This window comes from Pan paniscus, chromosome 3, assembly GCF_029289425.2.
Source record: "Pan paniscus chromosome 3, NHGRI_mPanPan1-v2.0_pri, whole genome shotgun sequence".
Taxonomy (NCBI): Eukaryota; Metazoa; Chordata; class Mammalia; order Primates; family Hominidae; genus Pan; species Pan paniscus.
Window position 1 is genome coordinate 39,944,827 of NC_073252.2, and position 19,589 is coordinate 39,964,415.

A 19,589-nucleotide genomic window follows, 5' to 3' on the forward strand; every position below is an offset into this window, starting at 1 on the left:
ATTCACTGGTTTTACTTACTTTTTTCCTCAAACCTATTCTGCACCCTGCCTCACATGAAGAAAAGTGCGATTTACTATTTATGTTTTTATTTTATGTACTATTTTATTTACCAAAATGGATTTTATTCTCTGTTGTATTCTCATAGCATCTACCATTATTCTAGGTAAATTGTAAGCTCCTAGTAATTGTTGGGTTTAAAGGTGGAACATTTATTAAAGAGTTTGAAAACAACATATGTTAGTGACAACATTCAGCTTACTGGATCCTTTGTCTTCTACACCCCTTCTTTCACCTAGGCAAAATGATGTAATAGATACAGGGACCTTTCTTTTTTTAGTTTGAAGATTTCATTTTCTTGTAGTTCTACTTAAACTGTTTTATTTCTGTTACTGAAAAACTCAAGTGTGCTTTATATTCTAGGTCCGGTTTATCACTAAAATATGGCATCCTAATATTAGTTCCGTCACAGGGGCTATTTGTTTGGATATCCTGAAAGATCAATGGTAAGAGATTTTGAATTCACCTTCTCTCCTTCTCATATGAATACCAAGACTGTAAGAGTGTTAAATGTGTAATTGCCTCAAAACATATATTATACTTTATCTTGTTTGGGCAGTAACTTTATAAAGTCTCTTAAGTGCATAACTGAAAATGCATTATAATTGAGATCACAATCCATATTTAAATAGAAACTTGTTAGATAATGTTAGATGCTAGCTTTACACTTTGAAAAGTCTTGGATTTCATTTGTTATTTTGGTAAATTTGATTCTTTGCTATCTTAAGAAGATATTTGTGAAAGACTAAAAAAGTAGAAAGTAAGTATTGAAGTAGTCATATCCCCCTTAGATGGAATGTAAGTTACAAAATTGTTGCAGGTTGTGTTAATTGAGCACAGTTAAGATTTTGGTTTATGAATTCTAACAAGGAGCACCTTTGTAGGTGATGTCTTCATTTGGATAGCGGTATTGTGCTTTCACTTTTTTTGTCTGATTTGCTCTGCACAGCATTAAATGTTTTAAGAGTTCCTACTCTGGAGCCACCAGGTTCACATCTTGGCTCTCCAGTTTACCAAGCTGCATGGTTATGAGCAAATTACCTAAAGTCTGTGTGCCTTAGTGTCCTCATCTGCAAAATGGGTTGATACCCACTTCATAGAGCTCAGAGGATTAAATAAGTTACTTTATGTAATTCCCTTAGAATAGAGCTTTGCTTTTGTTTTTGTTTGTTTGTTTTGAGACAGGGTCTTGCCCTGTTGCCCAGGCGGGAGTGCAGTGGCGCAATCACAGCTCACTGCAGCCTTGACCTCTAAAGCCCAAGTAGTCCTACCACCTCAGCCTCCCAAGTAGCTGGGAATACAGGCGCATACCACCACACCTGGCTAATGTTTGTATTTTTTTTAGAGACAGGGTTCCTGTTGCCCAGGCTGGAAGCTTTGTGTAGTCTGACAATGATAAAGATGATAGTTAATTATTTAGCACATGATTTTATAGATGGAAAAACTAAGACCAAAGGTATGAAAAGTAATTGGAGTGGGAGAAAACCATAAAACTAGAAAAAATCAATTCAGTGAGTGTCTATTATGACCTTTCCTTCTGATTTCTCTTTTACAAGAGAAGGTATAACAGAACAAAATAGAACAGCAGTTGGTAAGAAGACTTGGAGCCAAAACTGTGTTTAATGGGCCCAGCCTGGGTGCCTAATCTTCTAAAGATTGTATATTATTTTTGGTACTAGAATTTTTAAGCTATGTTTTTTTGGGTGTTTTTTTGTTTTTTTGTTTTTTTTTTTTTTTGAGACAGAGTTTCACCCTTGTCACCCAGGCTGGAGTGCAGTGGCACGATCTTGGCTCACTGCAACCTCTGCCTCCCGGGTTCAAGCGATTCTCCTGCCTTAGCCTCCCGAGTAGCTGGGACTACAGGCGTGCGCCATCATGCCCAGCTAATTTTTGTATTTTTAGTAGAGATGAGGTTTCACCATGTTGGCCAGGCTGGTCTCAAACTCCTGAGCTCAGGTGATCCACCTGCCTCAGCCTCCCAAAGTGTTGGGATTACAGGCATGAGCCATCGTGCCTGGCCTAATTTTATATTTTTAGTAGATATGGGGTTTCACCATGTTGGCCAGGCTGGTCTCAAACTCCTGACCTCAGGTGATCCTCTTGCCTGGACCTCCCAAAGTGCTGCGATTACAGGTGTGAGCCACCGTGCCTGGCCTGATTTTGTATTTTTTGTAGAGACAGGGTTTCACCATGGTGGCCAGGCTGATCTCGAACTTTTGACCTCAGGTAATTCTCCTGCCTGGGCTCCCCAAAGTGCTGGGATTACAGGCTTGAGCCACCACACCCGGCCTAAGCTATGTGATTGATTTGTTAAGAAAGGGGAGAAAAAAAGGTACCTGAAAGAAAATCAAATAGGAATGACAGTATTTAGTGTATGGCCAGTGGTTTACTTAGTAACTGGATGAACAGACTAGAGTTACAGGTTTTGTTTTGTTTTTTTCTATTCCAGTAGTATATCTGAGTAAATCCTGTCCCTCAGTAGATCATCTCTTGGGATCTGGTTTCTTGATCTGTATTTCAATATATTCTATATTCCATATAGATCAAGACTTTCTAACATAAAGCAGTGTGGAATAGACTTACTTTTTATCTTCTCTGTTACTCTTTTGATTTGTGACTTTTGCCAATTTATTGAACTTCTTAAGTGTCAGTGTTTTTAATCCATTAGGTTATCGCCAAGGCCTCTAAAAGCTCTAAGATTCAGTGATATGAATACATATTTGCAGTATTAGAGACATTGTACTGTTTTCACTTGGCTTCTAGGACATCAGATTTTCTATTCTCCCTTTCCTGTGCTCACTCCCAGACTCCTTAACCAGTTCCTTGCATCTTTGTGTATTAGAATGCCTCAGGGATAAGTCTTGGATTTCTGCTCCTTTCTAGCTGCACTCACTTCCTTGGTAAGCTCATCTGATTTCATCATAACTTCACCTTTACATACTGCAAACTCACAAATTATCTTCCCTGAACTTGAGACTCCTATCCTGCTGCCTGCTTATCATCTTTACTTGACTATATAACGAACATATCAAACATAAACTGAACTGATAGTCTCCTAACCTGAAACCTGCTTCTATAGTCTTCCCCAACTAAGTTATTGGCAAATATGTCCTTGCATTTTCTCAGGCCAAAATCACATCATGATCCTTGGCATTTCTTTCTCTGGTACCCCATGCCCTGTCTGCAGATCTATTGGCAAAACCTCCCAACATCTTAACAGCAGCTTTACTACCACACTTTTCCAAACGGATTACCTCTAGCCTGCATGATTGCATTAGTCTGCCTCCCTGCTTCTGGCTTTTACCTACTCAGGCTATTCCCAGCACCCAGAATGACAACTTTGAAAACAAAGCTTGCCGCTGGGCTCATGCCTGTAATTCCAACACTTTAGGAGGCGGAAGTGGGCAGATCGCTTGAGGTCAGAAGTTTGAGACCAGCCTGGCCAACATGGTGAAACCCCATCTCTACCAAAAATAAATAAATTAGCTGGGCATGGTGGTGCATACCTGTAATCCCAGCTACTTGGGAGGCTGAGGCAGGAGAATCGCTTGAACCTGGGAGGCGGAAGTTGCAGTTAGCAGAGATCATGCCATTGCACTGTAGCCTGGGCGACGGAGTGAGACCCCATCTCAAAAATAAAAAAAAAAAAGAAAGAAAAAGTTTGCAGATGAAAACTTCCCATTGACTTCTCTTTTTGCCCAGAGTTAAGCCAACAGTACTATTACTTGTAATTATCTTCCTATATAGCTAGTTGAAAGATTATGGTGTGTATATATAGAGAGAGAAGTTGAATTTTTATACCAAAACATTTTCTCCTAATATGATGTGCAGGAACAAAACATGTTTTACATCAACTATTCCCTTTTCCTAAGGCAGGTAAATAATCTTGTTTTTTATCTGTACAATTGAAATATTAGAATATACCAAAGACACATTAGATAAAATAGGTGAGACTAGATATTCATGAAGTCATTACTTTATTCCCAGAGCTTTACTGAGGTATAATTGACATTTAGTGCATATCCATATTTAAATGTGGATGTTTAGGTTTCAGAACTGGAATTTGATAGAGAAAAATACAGAGTCTTAATCATAGGAAAAATGAATTACATAAATAATTTTCAGCAGGCATACTAGAAAATAATTGGTTAATCTTGGTCTTTTATTAATGCATCTAGGGGTGATGATATACCTTTATTAATATTTAACAACTTATTTTAGTATATTTGTTTATTATTATTATTTTTTTTTTTCGAGGCAAAGTCTCGCTCTGTCACCCAGGCTGGAGTGCAATGGTGCCATCTCTGCTCACTGCAACCTCCGCCTCCCGGGCTCAAGCAGTTCTCCTGCCTCAGCCTCCTAAGTATCTGGGATTACATTACAGGCATGTGCCACCACGCCCAGCTAATTTTTTTCTATTTTTAGTAGAGACAGGATTCCACCGTGTTGGCCAGGCTGGTCTCAAACTCCTGACCTCAGGTGATCCACCGGCCTCGGCCTCCCAGAGTGCTGCAATGACAGGCGTGAGCTACTGTGCCCGGCCCCTGGTTTATTTCTTAATTCCACAACTTGTGCTATGTGGAAACTATTTTCTAATGTTTTCCACTGACACTTACTATGACTAATGGTGTCTACTTACCTGGGGAAGAAAATGGCAACACATAAAAATTTCACTCAGTGACGCTGCCCTTCTAAAAGACACAAACAGGCACAGAATATCTGCCTGGTCAATAAGGTATGCTCAGCATCATTACTCATCAGGGAAATGCAAATTAAAATCACAATAAGATAACTACTACATGCCTGTAAACACAAATACCTCATGCATTGCTGGTAAGAATGTGGCTTAACCAGGCAGGGCACGGTGGCTCATGCCTGTTATCCCAACACTTTGGGAGGCCGAGGTAGGTGGATTGCTTGAGATCAGGAGTTCAAGACCAGCCTGGCCAACATGGTGAAACCCCGTCTCTACTAAAAATACAAAAATTAGCCAGGCGTGGGTGGTGGGCACCTGTAATCCCAGCTACTCGTGGGGCTGAGACAGGAGAATCTCTTGAACCTGGGAGGCAGAGGTTGCAGTGAGCCGACATCGCACCACTGCACTCCAGCCTGGGTGACAGAGCGAGACTCTGTCTCAAAAAAAAAAAAAAACAGAAAAAAAAAAAACAAATAATGTGGTTTAACCACTTAAAGCCAGTAATATCTACCAAAGCTAAACATACACCTTCAGTATGCCCTATCAGCTTCATTCCTAGGTATATATCTAAAAGAAATTAGTGTCTATGCCTACTTTTTAAAAGACATGTATAAAAGAATATTTATGGCAGATTTATTAATAGCCCCAACGGGAAATACCTTAGATGTCTCATCAACAAGAAAATTGATATATTGTGATCACACATTGGAGCACTACATAAACAGTAAAAAAAGAGCCTATCATTGACACAAACAACATGGATGAGACTCAGTCATGTTGAGTGACAAAAGCCAGACACAAAAGAATACATACTGTGTGGTTCAATTTTTATGAAATTGAAGACGAACCAGAATTTATGGTGATAAAAAATACGATAGCCCAGCGCAGTGGCTCACGCCTGTAATCCCAGCACTTTGGGAGGCCGAGGCGGGCGGATCATGAGGTCAGGAGATTGAGACCATCCTGGCTAACACGGTGAAACCCCATCTCTACTAAAAATACAAAAAATTAGCTACAGCAAGACTCCGTCTCAAAAAATTAAAATTAAAATTAAAAAAAAATTAAAACAAATAAAAAAATACGATAGTGGTGAGGGTGGGCAGGAGTTGTGAGTAGGAGGAGCAGAAGTGAGGCTTTGTAATGCTAAAAATACTCTATTTTTATCCAGGCGGTGGTTACATGGATATATACATATATAAAAATTCATCCAGCTGCATGGTATCTTAACTTTGCTTAAACTTTAACAAAAAAATTTATAGCAGCTGGGTACAATGGTGCGCACCTGTAGTCCCAGCTACTCAGGAGGCTGAGGCAAGAGGATTGCTTAAGACCAGCAAGTCTGGGCTGAAGTGTGCTATGCCAGTCAGGTGTCCACATTAAGTTGGGCATGAGTATGGTGACCTCTTAGGAACAGAGGACCACCAGATTGCCTAAGGAGACATGAACCAGACAAGGTTGAAAACAGAGCAGGTCAAAACTCCTGTGCTAGTCAATAGTGAGATAACACCTGTGAATAGCCACTGCATCCCAGCCTTGACAACATAGTGAAACCCAATCTCTTTAAAAAATAAAATCTTTAGTATAAAAGCTGCCGTCCTCTTTAAGTAGCATTTAGTGTTTTGAATGAACGTGGTTTAATTATTGATTATCTGTTGGAAGATCCTTAACAGAAAAGTTAGTCAACGGTATGAACAATTCACATGATTATTCTACATAGTAAGGCCTTACTGAGTCCTTATGAATGAATATATGAATATTTACATAGCCACATTAACTATGTCTTACTGATTTGAGACTTGAGCAAAATTTATTTACCGGACATAGATTTATGAGGTACTGATTTATTCATATTATCTTCTAAATTATAAAGATTGACACATTTTGAAATTTCATATTCCTGTTTGCCTGTTAGGATTTGTTATAATAGATTTAAGTTGATTGTATATACTGATCCTAAAGATATCAGTACAATATAGATTTGATCACTACTTTGTAAATAGAAGAAGAAATGGAACAAAAGAATGTTTTCAGTTATATACTTTTTCACTTTACTGAATTTAGATTAGAGCAGTCCAAAATTGCACACATTTCTTTATATTATCGAAGATACAGTTTCTATAGTATTCTTTTTTTTTTTTTAAAGTTTTAGGCCGGGTGCTGGCCGGATGTGGTGGCTGATGCCTATAATCCCAGCAGTTTGGGAGGCCGAGGTGGGTGGATCACGAGGTCGGGAGTTCAAGACCAGCCTGGGCAAGATGGTGAAACCCCGTCTCCACTAAAAATAAAAATAAAAAATTAGCCGGGCGTAGTGGCATGCGCCTGTAATCCTAGCTACTCTGGAGGCTGAGGCAGAGAATCGCTTAAACCTGGAGGGGCAGAGGTTGCAGTGAGCCAAGATGGCCTCACTGCACTGCAGCCTGGGCTACAGAGCGAGACTCCCATCTCAGTAAAAAAAAAAAATAATAATAATAATAATAAATCTTGAAATTTATTTTATTTATTTACTTATTGTAGAGATAGGGTCTTGCTATGTTGCCCAAGCTGGTCTCAAGCACCTGGCCTCAAGTGATCCTTCCACCTTGGCCTCCTGAAGTGCTAAGATTACAGACTTGACCCCCCTACTCCTGGTCTATAGTATTTAGGGTTAGAAAAATAGGTGTGGTGGGCTGTTTTTGCATTGCCATAAAGGAATACCTGAAACTGAGTAATTTATAAGGAAAAGAGGTTCCATTTGGCTTCTGATTCTTCAGGCTGTATAGGAAGTGTGGTGCCAACATCAGCTCAATTTCTGGTGAGGCCTCAGGGAGCTTATGATCACAGCAGAAGATGAAAGAGGAGCCTGTTTCACATCATGAGGGTAGAAAATAGAGTGGAAGCAACAGAGAGCAGGGAAGTTGCCACATACTTTTAAAACACTTTGTTTGAGACAGTCTCACACTGTTGAGCAGGCTGGTGTGCAATGGCACAATCTTGGCTCACTGCAACCTCCGCCTGCTGGGTTCAAGCGATTCTCCTGCCTCATCCTCCTGAGTAGCTGGGACTACAGGTGCGTGCTATCACGCCTGGCTAATTTTTGTATTTTTAGTGAGATGGTGTTTCACTATGTTGGCCAGGCTGGTCTCGAACTCCTGACCTCATGATCTGCCCTCGGCCTCCTAAAGTGTTGGGATTACAGGCGTGAGCCACGCACCCGGCCAAAAAACACTTTTTTTTTTTTTTTTTTTGAGACTGTCGCCCAAGCTGGAGTACAATGGTGCAATCTTGGCTCACTGCAACCTCCACCTCCCGGGTTTAAGCACTTCTCGTGCCCTCATGCCTCAGCCTCCTGAGTAGCTGGGATTACAGGCACGTGCCACCACACCCAGCTAATATTTGTGTTTTTAATACAGATAGACTTTTGCCATGTTGGCCAGGCTGGTCTGGAATTCCTGGGCTCAAGTGATCCACCCGCCTTGGCCTCCCAAATTGCTGGGGTTAAAGGCATGAGCCACTGCATCCAGCCTTAAAACACTTTTTTTTTTTTTTTCTTTGAGACAGAGTTTCGCTCTTGTTACCCGGGCTGGAGTGCAATGTCACGATGTTGGCTCACTGCAACCTCCACCTCCTGGGTGCAAGTGATTCTCCTGCCTCAGCCTCCCAAGTAGCTGGGATTACAGGCATGTGCCACCACACCCAGCTAATTTTGTAATTTTAGTAGAGACGGGGTTTCTCCATGTTGGTCAGGCTAGTTTCGAACTCCCAACCTCGGATCATCTGTGCACCTGACCTCCCAAAGTGCTGGGATTACAGGCATGAGCCACCACGCCCAGCCAAAACACTTAAAACAACCAGCTCTCACATAAACTCAATCATCACCAATGGGGTGGCACTAAGCCATTCATGAGTGATTTGCCCCCAGGATCCAAACACCTCTCCCCAGGCTCCACCGCCAACACTGGGAATTACATTGCAGCATGAGATTTGGAGAGGACAAATATCCAAACTATATCAATAGGTTTTGTTTGGATATTTATTTTTATTTTTATTTTTTGAGACAGAATCTCACTCTGCCACCCAGACTAGAGTGCTGTGGCTCACTGCAGCCTCAACCTTCCAGGCTCAATTGGTCTTCCCACCTCAGCCTTCTGAGTAACTGTAACTGCAGTCATGTGCTACCACACTTGGCTAATTTTTTGTAGAGACAGAGTTTCACCTCATTGCCCAGGCTGGTCTTAAACTCCTGGGCTCAAGCAATCTACCTGCTTCAGCCTCCCAAAGTGCTGAGACTGCAGGCGTGAGCCATCGTGCCTGACCTCAATTATTGAACTAATTTTCTTACAATTAATTATTAAAACTGGCTGTGCGCAGTGACTCAAACCTGTAATCCTAGCATTTGGGAGGCCAAGGCAGGAGGATTGCTTGAGCCCAGGTGTTTGAGACCAGCACTGGCAACATGGCAAGACCCTGTCTGTACAAAAAATTTTAAAATTAGCTGGGCATGGTGTTGCGTGCCTGTAGTCTAAGGTGAGAAAATCACTTGAGCCTTGAAAGTCAGGGCTGCAGTGAGCCGTGTTCACACATTCTGTGAAAATTCAATCAGGCAGAAAAGTGACAACGTTTTCTCTTTGACATTGTTATGAATTGTATCTAAATTTGCAGCTCTAGATTTTTTTTCAATTTTGAGGGTTTTGAGAGCAAACTGCCTTTTCTTTTTTTTCTTTTTTCTTTTTTTCTTTTGCCCCTGCCAGACATGGTTTTTCTCTGTCGCCTAGGCTGGAGTGCAGTGACAACGATCACAGCTCACTGCAGCCTTGACCTTCCAGGCCCCAAGCATTCTTCCCACCTCAGCCTATCACAGGTGCACACCACCATGCCTGGCTAATTTTTTAAAATTATTTTTTGTAGAGATGGGTCTTGCCATGTTGCCCATGCTGGCTGGTGCTCAAGCAATCCCCCTGTTTTGACTTCCCAAAGTGCTAGGATTATAGGCATGAGCCACTGCCCCCGGCTGATTTCTTTTTCTTTAACCTCCTCTTCATTCAAGTTTCTGATTCTTGAAATGGTAATCTAGAGTCTGTAGTAGATTGTGTCGTCACAATAGGAAGACAGTGCAAATAGAGGAAATAGACAGTATTTATAATAAGGATTTTTGAATCTCTAAGGTAAGAATTTATTAATTTTTTTTTTTTTTTTCGAGACAAGAGTCTCACTCTGTGGCCCAGGCTGGAGTGCAGTGGCGCGATCTCGGCTAACTGCAAGCTCCGCCTCCTGGCCTCAGCCATTCTCCTACCTCAGCCTCCTGAGCAGCTGTGACTACAGGCACCTGCCACCACTCCAGGCTAATTTTTTGTATTTTTAGTAGAGATAGGGTTTCACCGTGTTAGCCAGGATGGTCTCAATCTCCTGACCTCGTGAAAATTTTCTTAAAAAAATTTTTGTAAAGTACACAGCATAAAATTTACTAGGCCAGGCATCGTGGCTCATGCCTGCTGTAATCCCAGCACTTTGGGAGGCCAAGGTGGGTGGATCGCTTGAGCCCAGGAGTTCAAGACCAGCCTGGGCGACATGGTGGAACTCCATCTCTACAAAAAATACAAAAATTAGCCAGGCATGGTGGCGTGAGTCTGTAGTCCCAGCTACTTGGGAGGCTGAGGTTGGAGGATCACTTAAGCTCAGGAGGTTGAGGTTGAGGCTACAGGGACCTGTGATCACACCACTGCATTCCAGCCTAAGTGACCGTGAGACCCTGTCTCAAATAAGCAGGGCCAGGCGCGGTGGCTCACGCATATAATCCCAGCACTTTGGGAGGCTGAGATGGATGGATCACCTGAGGTCAGGAGTTCCAGACTAGCCTGACCAATATGGTGAAATCCTGTCTTTACCAAAAATACAAAAACGTTAGCCAGGCCTGGTAGCATGCGACTGTAGTTCCAGCTACTAGGGAGAATCGCTTGAACCTGGGAGGCAGAGGTTGCAGTGAGCCAAGATTGTGCCACTGCCCTCCAGCCTGGGCAACAGAGGGAGACTCCATCTCAAATAAATAAGTAAGTAGGCTGGGCGTGGTGGCTCTTGCCTGTAACCCCAGCACTTTGGGAGGCCGAGGCGGATGGATCACCTGAAGTCAGGATATATATACACATACATACATACATACATACATACACACACACATACATACACATACACATACACAAAAGCCAAACGTTTTGTTGATCCATTCATCCATCCATGGAAACCTTAAGTTGCTTCTACCTTCTGGCTATTGTGAATAATATTGTTATGAACATTTATATATTAATACCTATTCCAGTTACTGCTTTCAGTTCTTTTGGATGTATACCCATAAGTGGAATCACTGGATTATATAGTAACTCTGTGTTTTTTGTGTGTGTTTTTGTCTGTGTGTGTGTGTTTTTTTTTTTTTTTTTTTTTTGAGGGACTGCCATACTGTTTCCCATAGAGTTTTCACCATTTTACATTCCCACAAGTAGTGCACAAGAGTTCCATTTCTCCACAACCTGGCTAACAATTACCATTTTTTTTATGGTAGCCATTCTAATGGATATGAAGTGATAGGTCATTGTGGTTTCAATTTGCATTTCCCTAATGATTAGTGGTGTTGAGCATCTTTTCATGTGTTTATTGACACTTTATATATCTTCTTTGGAGAAACGTCTGTTCACATCCCTTGTCGATTTTTTAACCAGGTTTTTTTTTTTTGTTGTTATTGAGTTGTAGGAGTTCTTTATGTATTATGGATATTAAGCCCTCACCAGATAAATTATTTGGAAATATTTTCTCCTGCAACACAGAAGTTTTTTTGTTTTAAGTAGTGGGGTCTTGCTGTGTTGCCCAAGCTGGCATCGAACTCTTGGGCTCAGGTGATCCTCCCACCTCAGCCTCCCAAGTAGCTGGGACTACAGGTGTGTGCCACCACACCAGCTTCACAGGAGTGTTTATTTTTATTTCTAATTTTTATTATTTTCTTTCTTTCTTTTTTTTGAGACAGAGTCTCGCTCTGTCGCCCAGGCTGGAGTGCAGTGACACGATCTCGGCTTACTGCAGCCTCTCTGCCTCCTGGGTGTTCAAGCAGTTCTCCTGCCTTAGCTTCCCATGTAGCTGGGATTACAAACATGCGCCACCATGCCTGGCTAATTTTGTGTTTTTAATAGAGATGGTGTTTTACCATGTTGGCCAGGCTGGTCTCGAACTCCTGACCTTAGGTGATCCACCTGCCTCAGCTTCCCAGAGTGCTGGGATTACAGGTGTGAGCTACTGCATGCGGCCAGGAGTTTTTAACTTTGATAAAATTGTCGTGCATATTCCCGTATTTTTTGCTTTGGTTTCCTGTACCTTTGATGTCATATCCAAGGAATCATTGCCAAATTCAGTGTCATGAAGTTTTCTCCCTTATGTTTTTGCTTTCTAGCTCTTACATTTAGGTCTTTGATCCATTTTGAGTTAATTTTTATATATGGTATAATGTAAGGGTCCAGCTTCACTAATTTGAGAGATTATCAGTTTTCTTTTTTTCTGTTTTTTTTGTGTGTGTTTTTTGTTTGTTTGTTTGTTTGTTTTTTGAGATGGAGTCTGGCTCTGTCGCCCAGGCTGGAGTGCAGTGATCTTGACTCATTGCAAGCTCTGCCTCCCGGATTCACGCCATTCTCCTGCCTCAGCCTCCAGAGTAGCTGGGACTACAGGCGCCTGCCACCACGCCCGGCTAATTTTTTTGTATTTTAGTAGAGACGGAGTTTCACCATGTTTGCCAGGATGGTCTCGATCTCCTGACCTTGTGATTCAACCACCTCGGCCTCCCAAAGTGTTGGGATTACAGGCATGAGCCACTGCGCCCGGCCCAGGATTATCAGTTTTCAAGAAAAGTGTTTATTGCCTTGTTGAGATATATGTTAGACTACCTATGTGATAGTATGAAGGACTTGCAAGATTTAGATGCTTTTATTTTACATGCCTTTATGTTTATCTTTCAAATTAAAATAAGTATTATGAGTTTAATAGTTGCCTTAGTATTAAATACTTCCTTTGAGTGAAAATTTTTCTTTGCTATTCAGGTAAATTTCCTTTAAATAAATAATTTTATTAAAAATTACATAAGATTTTGTTTCAGGTGACACCATGGATTTTAAAATTAGATTGCTTAGAAAGTCCATTGGAAAATTAAATAGTGCACTTAAGTGTTGTATATTTCATTGGTTATATTTTGTCTTTGTGTTCCTTATGTTATTTTTGGTGGTTTAAGTCAGCTTTATGCTGATAACATCTAGGTAGCTTTTGATATGTATGTGCCTTTAAACATTCTCTTTGAAATTACTCAAACTATCAAATGAAATTAGAGAAAGAATTTCCCCTTGTTATTGTGAGACTAGAAAGACGGGCCGTTGCGGTGTCTTACACCTGTAATCCCAGCACTTTGGGAGGCAGAGGTGGACGGTTCACCTGAGGTCAGGAGTTTGAGACCAGCCTGGCCAACACGATAAAACCCCGTCTCTACCAAAAAAAAAAAAAAAAAAAAAAATCAGCCAGGCATGGTAGCAGGCGCCTGTAATCCCAGCCACCCAGGAGGCTCTGAGGCAGAAGAATTGCTTGAACCTGGGAGGCAAAGGTTGCAGTGAGCCAAGATTGCACCACTGCACTCCAGCCTGGGGGACAGAGTGAGACTTCGTTTCCAAAAAAAAAAAAATGTAAAAAATGATGAGTAGAAAGACAAGAATGAACATCTGAAGACTGAGTTTGGCTTTTTGTTTTGACTCATGTCTTAAAAGAATATTGTGCATTTAAAAGAGATGAGGTTTCACCATCTTGCCCAGGCTGGTCTCAAACCCCTGGGTTCAAGCGATCTTCCTGCCTCAGCCTCTCAAAGTACAGAGATTACAGGCATGAACCACCGTGCCTGGTCCTATTTTTAATTTTTTGAGGAAACTCCATACTGTTTTTCCATAATGGTTGTACTAATTTGCATTCCCACCAGCAGTGTGCGAGGGTTTCCTTTCCTTTACATCATCACCAACACTTGTTCATTGTTTTTATAGTAGCCGTTCTAACGAGTGCTAGGTGATATCTCATTTTGGTTTGTTTTTTATTTATCTATTTTTGATGGAGTATCACTCTGTCACCCAGGCTAGAGTGCAGTGGCATGATCTCAGCTCACTGCAACCTCAGCCTCCCAAATAGCTGGGATTAGAGGTGTGCACTATCATGGCCAGAAAATTTTTGTGTATTTAGTAGAGATGGGGTTTCGCCATGTTGCCCAGGTAGGTCTCGAGCTCCTGACCTCAAGTTCAGGTGATCTGCCCACCTCAGCCTTCCAAAGTATTGGGATTACAGACATGAGCCACCATGCCCACCCTAATTAACAGTATTTGTCAAATTTTAATGTGCATCAGAATCACCTGGAGGACCTGTTAAAACAACCCTGGAGTTTCTTTTTGTTTTTTTTGTTTTGTTTTGTTTTGTTTTTTGTTTTTTTGTTTTTTATTTTGTGGAAAACAAAAGTAGAAAAACTAAAACCCCAAACTCCAGAAAAAATCCTAAAAAATGTTTTTTCTTAAAAAATACTGTATGTCTCTACTCCTCTCCCTCCCTCCCAACAGCCCTTCTTGTGTTCTTTTCTAAGTGCCTTACCCCCCCACCCCCATGACTATCCATTGTTCTTGCTATTGTGCCCCCACTTCCCAATATCTATCCAGGATGTGCACCCCATGTTCTCTTACCTGGCGTCTTACTTTTTTCTCCCTCAAATTTCAGCAAGCCTCATACTTGCAGTCTCATTTCGCCAGCATGCAAGAACTGTCTCCCCCTTCCTTTTCTGGGACTCAATAATCTTTTCCCCTTAACCACTCCCTCACCCCAGGCCTATTATAAGCAGGAGCATGTCCTCGTGCCAAATTCCCTCCCTGTTCCCACCCCCCCCCCAACCCTTCTTATCTCGAGAAATGTCAGAACCTTCCCCTGGGCAGGCTTAGCCAGGAATAAAACATTTTTGTCTTCCCTCGTTCTATAGGACCCTTTTCCCTCCCTCCACATACACATGCGCCTCTAAGAGAAGGAAATCTTTCTCTGGGACCCCGTATTCCCCTGGCCTACTCCAAGAACCCTGTCCCCCGCTCCAGCTTCTAGCACTCTCAAGAGCAACAACAGTCTTCTCTCCAAGGAATCATCTTCCCTCTCTCAGGATGTGTGCATCTGCTCAGCCTCCCACTCTTACCTTTCTGCCCCAGACCCCCCACCCCCCAATTCTCCTGGGCCAAAGAGCCCTTTCCCCACCCAGCCCAGGGACCCCAGCCTCCGGGCCTCCACGCCTGCGCGGCTAGCGGATGAGGACATTAATCTCGGCCACACTGGTCTCCAGCACGTTCTCGGCCGTGGTCTTGCCGTGTTGCTCCTTGAGATGCCGCCTAATGGCAGGCTTGTGGGCGAAGCGCATGTCGCAGTAGGAGCAGCGGTAGGGCTGCGCTCCCGAGTGCAGGTTGAGGTGGTCGTGCAGGGTGGACTTCTGTGTGAAGCACTTGCCGCACATGCTGCACGGGTGTGACTTGACACCACGATGCACGTTCCTGTGGTGGTTGAGGTTGTTGCTGTGGTTGAACTCCTTGCCACAGCGAGGGCACATGAAGATGAAGTGCTGCTGCCGCATGTGGAAGACCAGCTTCGCCACGCCCTGGAACACTTCCGGGCACTTGGTGCACTTGATGTTCTTTAAGGGGTTTCCACCTGAGAAGCTCCCAGGCAGGGGTCCCTGGCTGCCCCCCGCCCCCCGGGCAACCATGGCCACCGCTGCTGCTTCCACCAGGCCCGAGGTGGCCCCCACGCTGGCCCGGCCTCCCGGAGTCAACAGCAGGCTCTCCCCTTCTGCGTTCTCCGACAGGCTATAGCAGGCCTTCACCACACCCTGCGGTGGGGCTACAGTGCTGGGGAGCACGCTGCTCTGGGCCAGCTCCCCAAGGTGGCCACCCACGGAGCCTCCAATGCCCAGGCCTCCAGGGGGCTTGAGCCGGTGTGCGATGTCCAGGGCCGACTCCACCTTGACGATGCAGATGTCAGATACGTCCTCATCCTCATCCTCTTCCTCGGCTTTCAGCTCCAAGTCCTCATCCAGTGGGAACTCCAGCTTCACTGGCCGCAGGAGTGGAGGGGATAGAGGAGGTGGGGGTGGGGGCTTCGGGGCTAGCTTTGGGGTCCTGGCTGGAGGGAGGAGGGACTTGTTGGCGCTGACGCTGCTCACAAGGATAGCCTCACGGACCCCATCCTCTTTGAGGCCTATTTTGGGCTCAGTGAACTGGCTGAGGGCATTCCGGCATTTCTCCACCACGTGCTCCATCTGCAGGTAGGAGGTGGCTGTAAGATAGTTGACGATGTCCCTAACAGCGAATTCCAGGGTGCCCGTGTAGCAGGAGAGAAGCAGGTCGGCCACGATGCGTGCACTGTGCATCAGGGAGACCTGCAGCTCCGAGCTGGGGGTAAGCAGGAACTGGTCCCGCAGGAACGGTGAGCAGGCGGCTAAGATGACCTTGTGGCCTCGAAACTTGAGGCTGTCGGCCACAATGGTCACGTCGCAGAACCACTTCTCTGCCCGGAGCTTGTTCATGTTCCGTAGCGTAGCGGCCTAGTGGCCGGGCAGCTGGAAGCGCAGGACTTCACCCCAGAGGCCATTGTGGTGGGGGTGGGCAACCCTGGCCCGGTTCCGCGCGCTGTTTTTTTTTTTTAATCCCCTATTTTCCCCAACCCCGCGGGGCCGGAAGCGCCCCCCACACACGGGCAGAGCCTGGGCAGCATGCAGGCGCGGGGCGGGAGGGTGTATGGGGCGCGCTCGCGCTGGCGGGGCCGGCTCCACGTGGGCGTAAAGGGGTAGGGGCGGGAGCGGCTCATGCGGTGTGTTCCAGGCCTCGCGCGCGCAGCGACGGCGTCGGCTAGGACTCAAACCCTGGAGTTTCTGATTCAGTAGTTCTGGGATAGAGAAAACTTCCCAAGGGATGCTGATGCTGCTGGTTGGATGAACAACACTGAGATCATTGCTTTAAGACATCCATTGTTGGTTGTTGGCAATAACTTAACTTTTTGGCTAGGGGTGGAGGTGTAGGAGACAGAGTCTGGCTGTCTGCCTCAGGCTGGAGTGCGGTGGCGCCATCTGGACTCACTATAACCTTCGCCTCCCAGGTTCGAGCGGTTCCTGCCTCAGCCCCTCAAGTAACTGGGATTACAAGCATGTGCCACCACATCTGGCTAATTTTTGTATTTTTAGCAGACAGTGTTTCGCCATGTTGCCCAGGCTGGTCTCAAACTCCTGGCCTCAAGTGATCTGCCTGCCTCGGCCTTCCTAAGTGCTGGGATTACAGGCGTCAGCCACTGCACCCAGCCTAAATTAACTTTTATCGTAGGCATCTAGGGAAGTACTATTTATGTACCAAACTTGGGAAAATTGAGAAAACAGTCACTAATTTTTTCTATTTTGTGGTTCAAATCAGGAACCCAGTTGAAAAAGGCTGGTTTAGAGTAATTGGCTAGTCGTCGTGGCTCACACCTATAATCCCATCACTTTCGGGAGCTGAGGTGGGAGGACTGCTTGAGCTCAGGAGTTCAAGACCAGCCTGGGTAACATGGTGAAACCCTGTCTCTACCAAAAAAAAAAAAAAAATTGTTTTTAATTAGCTGGGCGTGGTGGCATGCACCTTAGTCCCAGCTACTCAGGAGGCTGAGGTATGAGAATCACCTGAGCCAAAGAGGTCAAGGCTACAGTGAGCCTTGATTGTACCACTGCACTTTAGCCTAGGCAGCGTGAGACCCTATCTCAAAAAAAGAAAAAAAGAAGAATGATCTAATTTACATGGTAAAAATGGGCATTCTCTTTACATGTAACATTTTTAATATGTCCACGTATTTATACATACCTCTATTAATTGATAAAGCAACTTTTTTTTTTTTTTAAGATGGAGTCTCGCTCTGTCGCCCAGGCTAGAGTGCAATGGCATGATTTTGGCTCATGGCAACCTCCGCCTCCCGAGCTCAAGCGATTCTCCTTCCTCAGCCACCTGAGTAGCTGGGATTACAGGCACATGCCACCACGCCCAGCTAATTTTTGCATTTTTTGTAGAGATGAGGTTTCACCATGTTGGCCAGGCTGGTCTTGAACTCCTGACCTCAGATGATTGCCCGCCCTGGCCTCCAAAAGTGTTGGGATTACAGGCGTGAGCCACCGCGCCCAGCCAGTGAGACAACTTTTTTAACAGAAATGCCAAGAATTATTGCTAGACAGGTAGATACTATTTTTTAGACAAATATTAGCTTTATAAAGATATTTTCCTTATAAATACATTTAGAATCATAAATTAAGTGATGTAGTTTAATCCAAAAAACTTGTCCTGTTTCAGAATGTTATGGAATGATTTCATATTTTCTTGAAAATATGGCTGGGCGCGGTGGCTTAAGCCTGTAATCCCAGCATTTTGGGAGGCCAAGGCGGGCGGATCACAAGGTCAGAAGATCAAGACCATCCTGTGTCTCACAGTGAAACCCTGTTCTACTAAAACTACAAAAAATTAGCCGGGCGTGGTGGCATGTGCCTGTAGTCCCAGCTACTTGTGAGGCTGAGGCAGGAGAATTGCTTGAACCAGGGAGGTGGAGGTTCCGGTGAGCCGAGATCGCGCCACTGCACTCCAGCCTCGGCGGCAGAGTGAGACTCCATCTCAAGAAAATAAAAGAAAAGAAAAAAGAAAATATATTTGTTTCATAGTATCTTGTTTTTAGAGTGCCATTGAAAGAAAGCCTCACATGCTATTAGTACTAATGATTTATCACTTTAACTTTGTTTAGAGAAATGGATAGAAAATAAGTGAGTGGATAAAACTAACAAGAAAGTGGCTGGGCGCGGTGGCTCACGCCTGTAATCCCAGCACTTTGGGAGGCCGAGGCAGGCGGATCACGAGGTCAGGAGATGGAGACCATCCTGGCTAACACAGTGAAACCCCGTCTCTACTAAAAATACAAACAATTAGCCGGGCGTGGTGGCGGGCGCCTGTTGTCCCAGCTACTCGGGAGGCTGAGGCAGGAGAATAGCGTGAACCCGGGAGGCGGAGCTTGCAGGGAGCCGAGATCGTGCCACTGCACTCCAGCCTGGGCGACAGAGTGAGACTCCGCCTCAAAACTAAACTAAACTAAACTAACAAGAAGGATCTTGGCAACAAGAAAAACAAGGACAGTTCAGAATTCGAGTTGTCTTAAGAAATAGAAAAGCTGGCCGAGTGTAGTAGCTCACACCTGTAACCCTAACCTTTGGGAGGCCAAGGTGGATGGATCACCTGAGCTCAGAAGTTCGATACCAGCCTAGGCAACATGGCAAAACCCCGTCTTTACGAAAAAAGGAAAAAACAACAAACAAAAAAAAAACGCTGGGTGTGGTGGTGTGTGCCTGTAGTCCCAGCTACTCTTGAGGCTGAGGCAGGAGAATCGCTTGAGCCCAGGAGGCGGAGGTTGCAGTGAGACAAGATAGTGCCACTGCCCACTCCAGCCTGAGAGGCAGAGCAAGACACTGTCATTAAAAAAAAGAAAAAAGGCCGGGCGCAGGTGGTTTCTCATGCCAGTAATCCCAGCACATTGGGAGGCCAAGGCGGGCGGATTACGAGGTCAGAAGATCGAGACCATCCTGGCTAACACTGAAACCCCGTCTCTACTAAAAAAAAAAAAGACAAAAAATTAGCTGGGCGTTATGGCGGGCCCCTGTAGTCTCAGCTACTCTGAAGGCTGAGGCAGGAGAATGGCGTGAACCCGGGAGGCGGAGCTTACAGTGAGCCGAGATTATACCACTGCACTCCAGCCTGGGCGACAGAGCCAGACTCCGTCTCGGGG

At 44.5% G+C, this 19,589-nt stretch overlaps 2 protein-coding genes across 8 annotated transcripts in view; one reads left to right on the forward strand and one right to left on the reverse strand.

The window, feature by feature from the left end:
• Window positions 1-19,589, forward strand: part of UBE2K (ubiquitin conjugating enzyme E2 K) — an 85,820-nt gene that overhangs the window by 58,046 nt on the left and 8,185 nt on the right. For 5 of the 7 annotated variants that reach the window (XM_034958464.3, XM_063603525.1, XM_063603526.1 and 2 more), the window contains one exon: window positions 422-504. The exons of the other annotated variants lie outside the window; for them this stretch is intronic. In XM_034958464.3, the coding sequence (XP_034814355.1) occupies window positions 422-504 (83 nt within the window). The remainder of the gene's footprint in view (window positions 1-421; window positions 505-19,589) is intronic. 7 annotated transcript variants of the gene reach the window in all.
• LOC103784008 (zinc finger and BTB domain-containing protein 12-like) lies at window positions 10,942-19,582 on the reverse strand. Its single transcript, XM_063603524.1, has one exon. It carries the CDS (start codon window positions 16,333-16,335, stop codon window positions 15,058-15,060), a length of 1,278 nt encoding a protein of 425 aa, XP_063459594.1. The 5' UTR covers window positions 16,336-19,582; the 3' UTR covers window positions 10,942-15,057.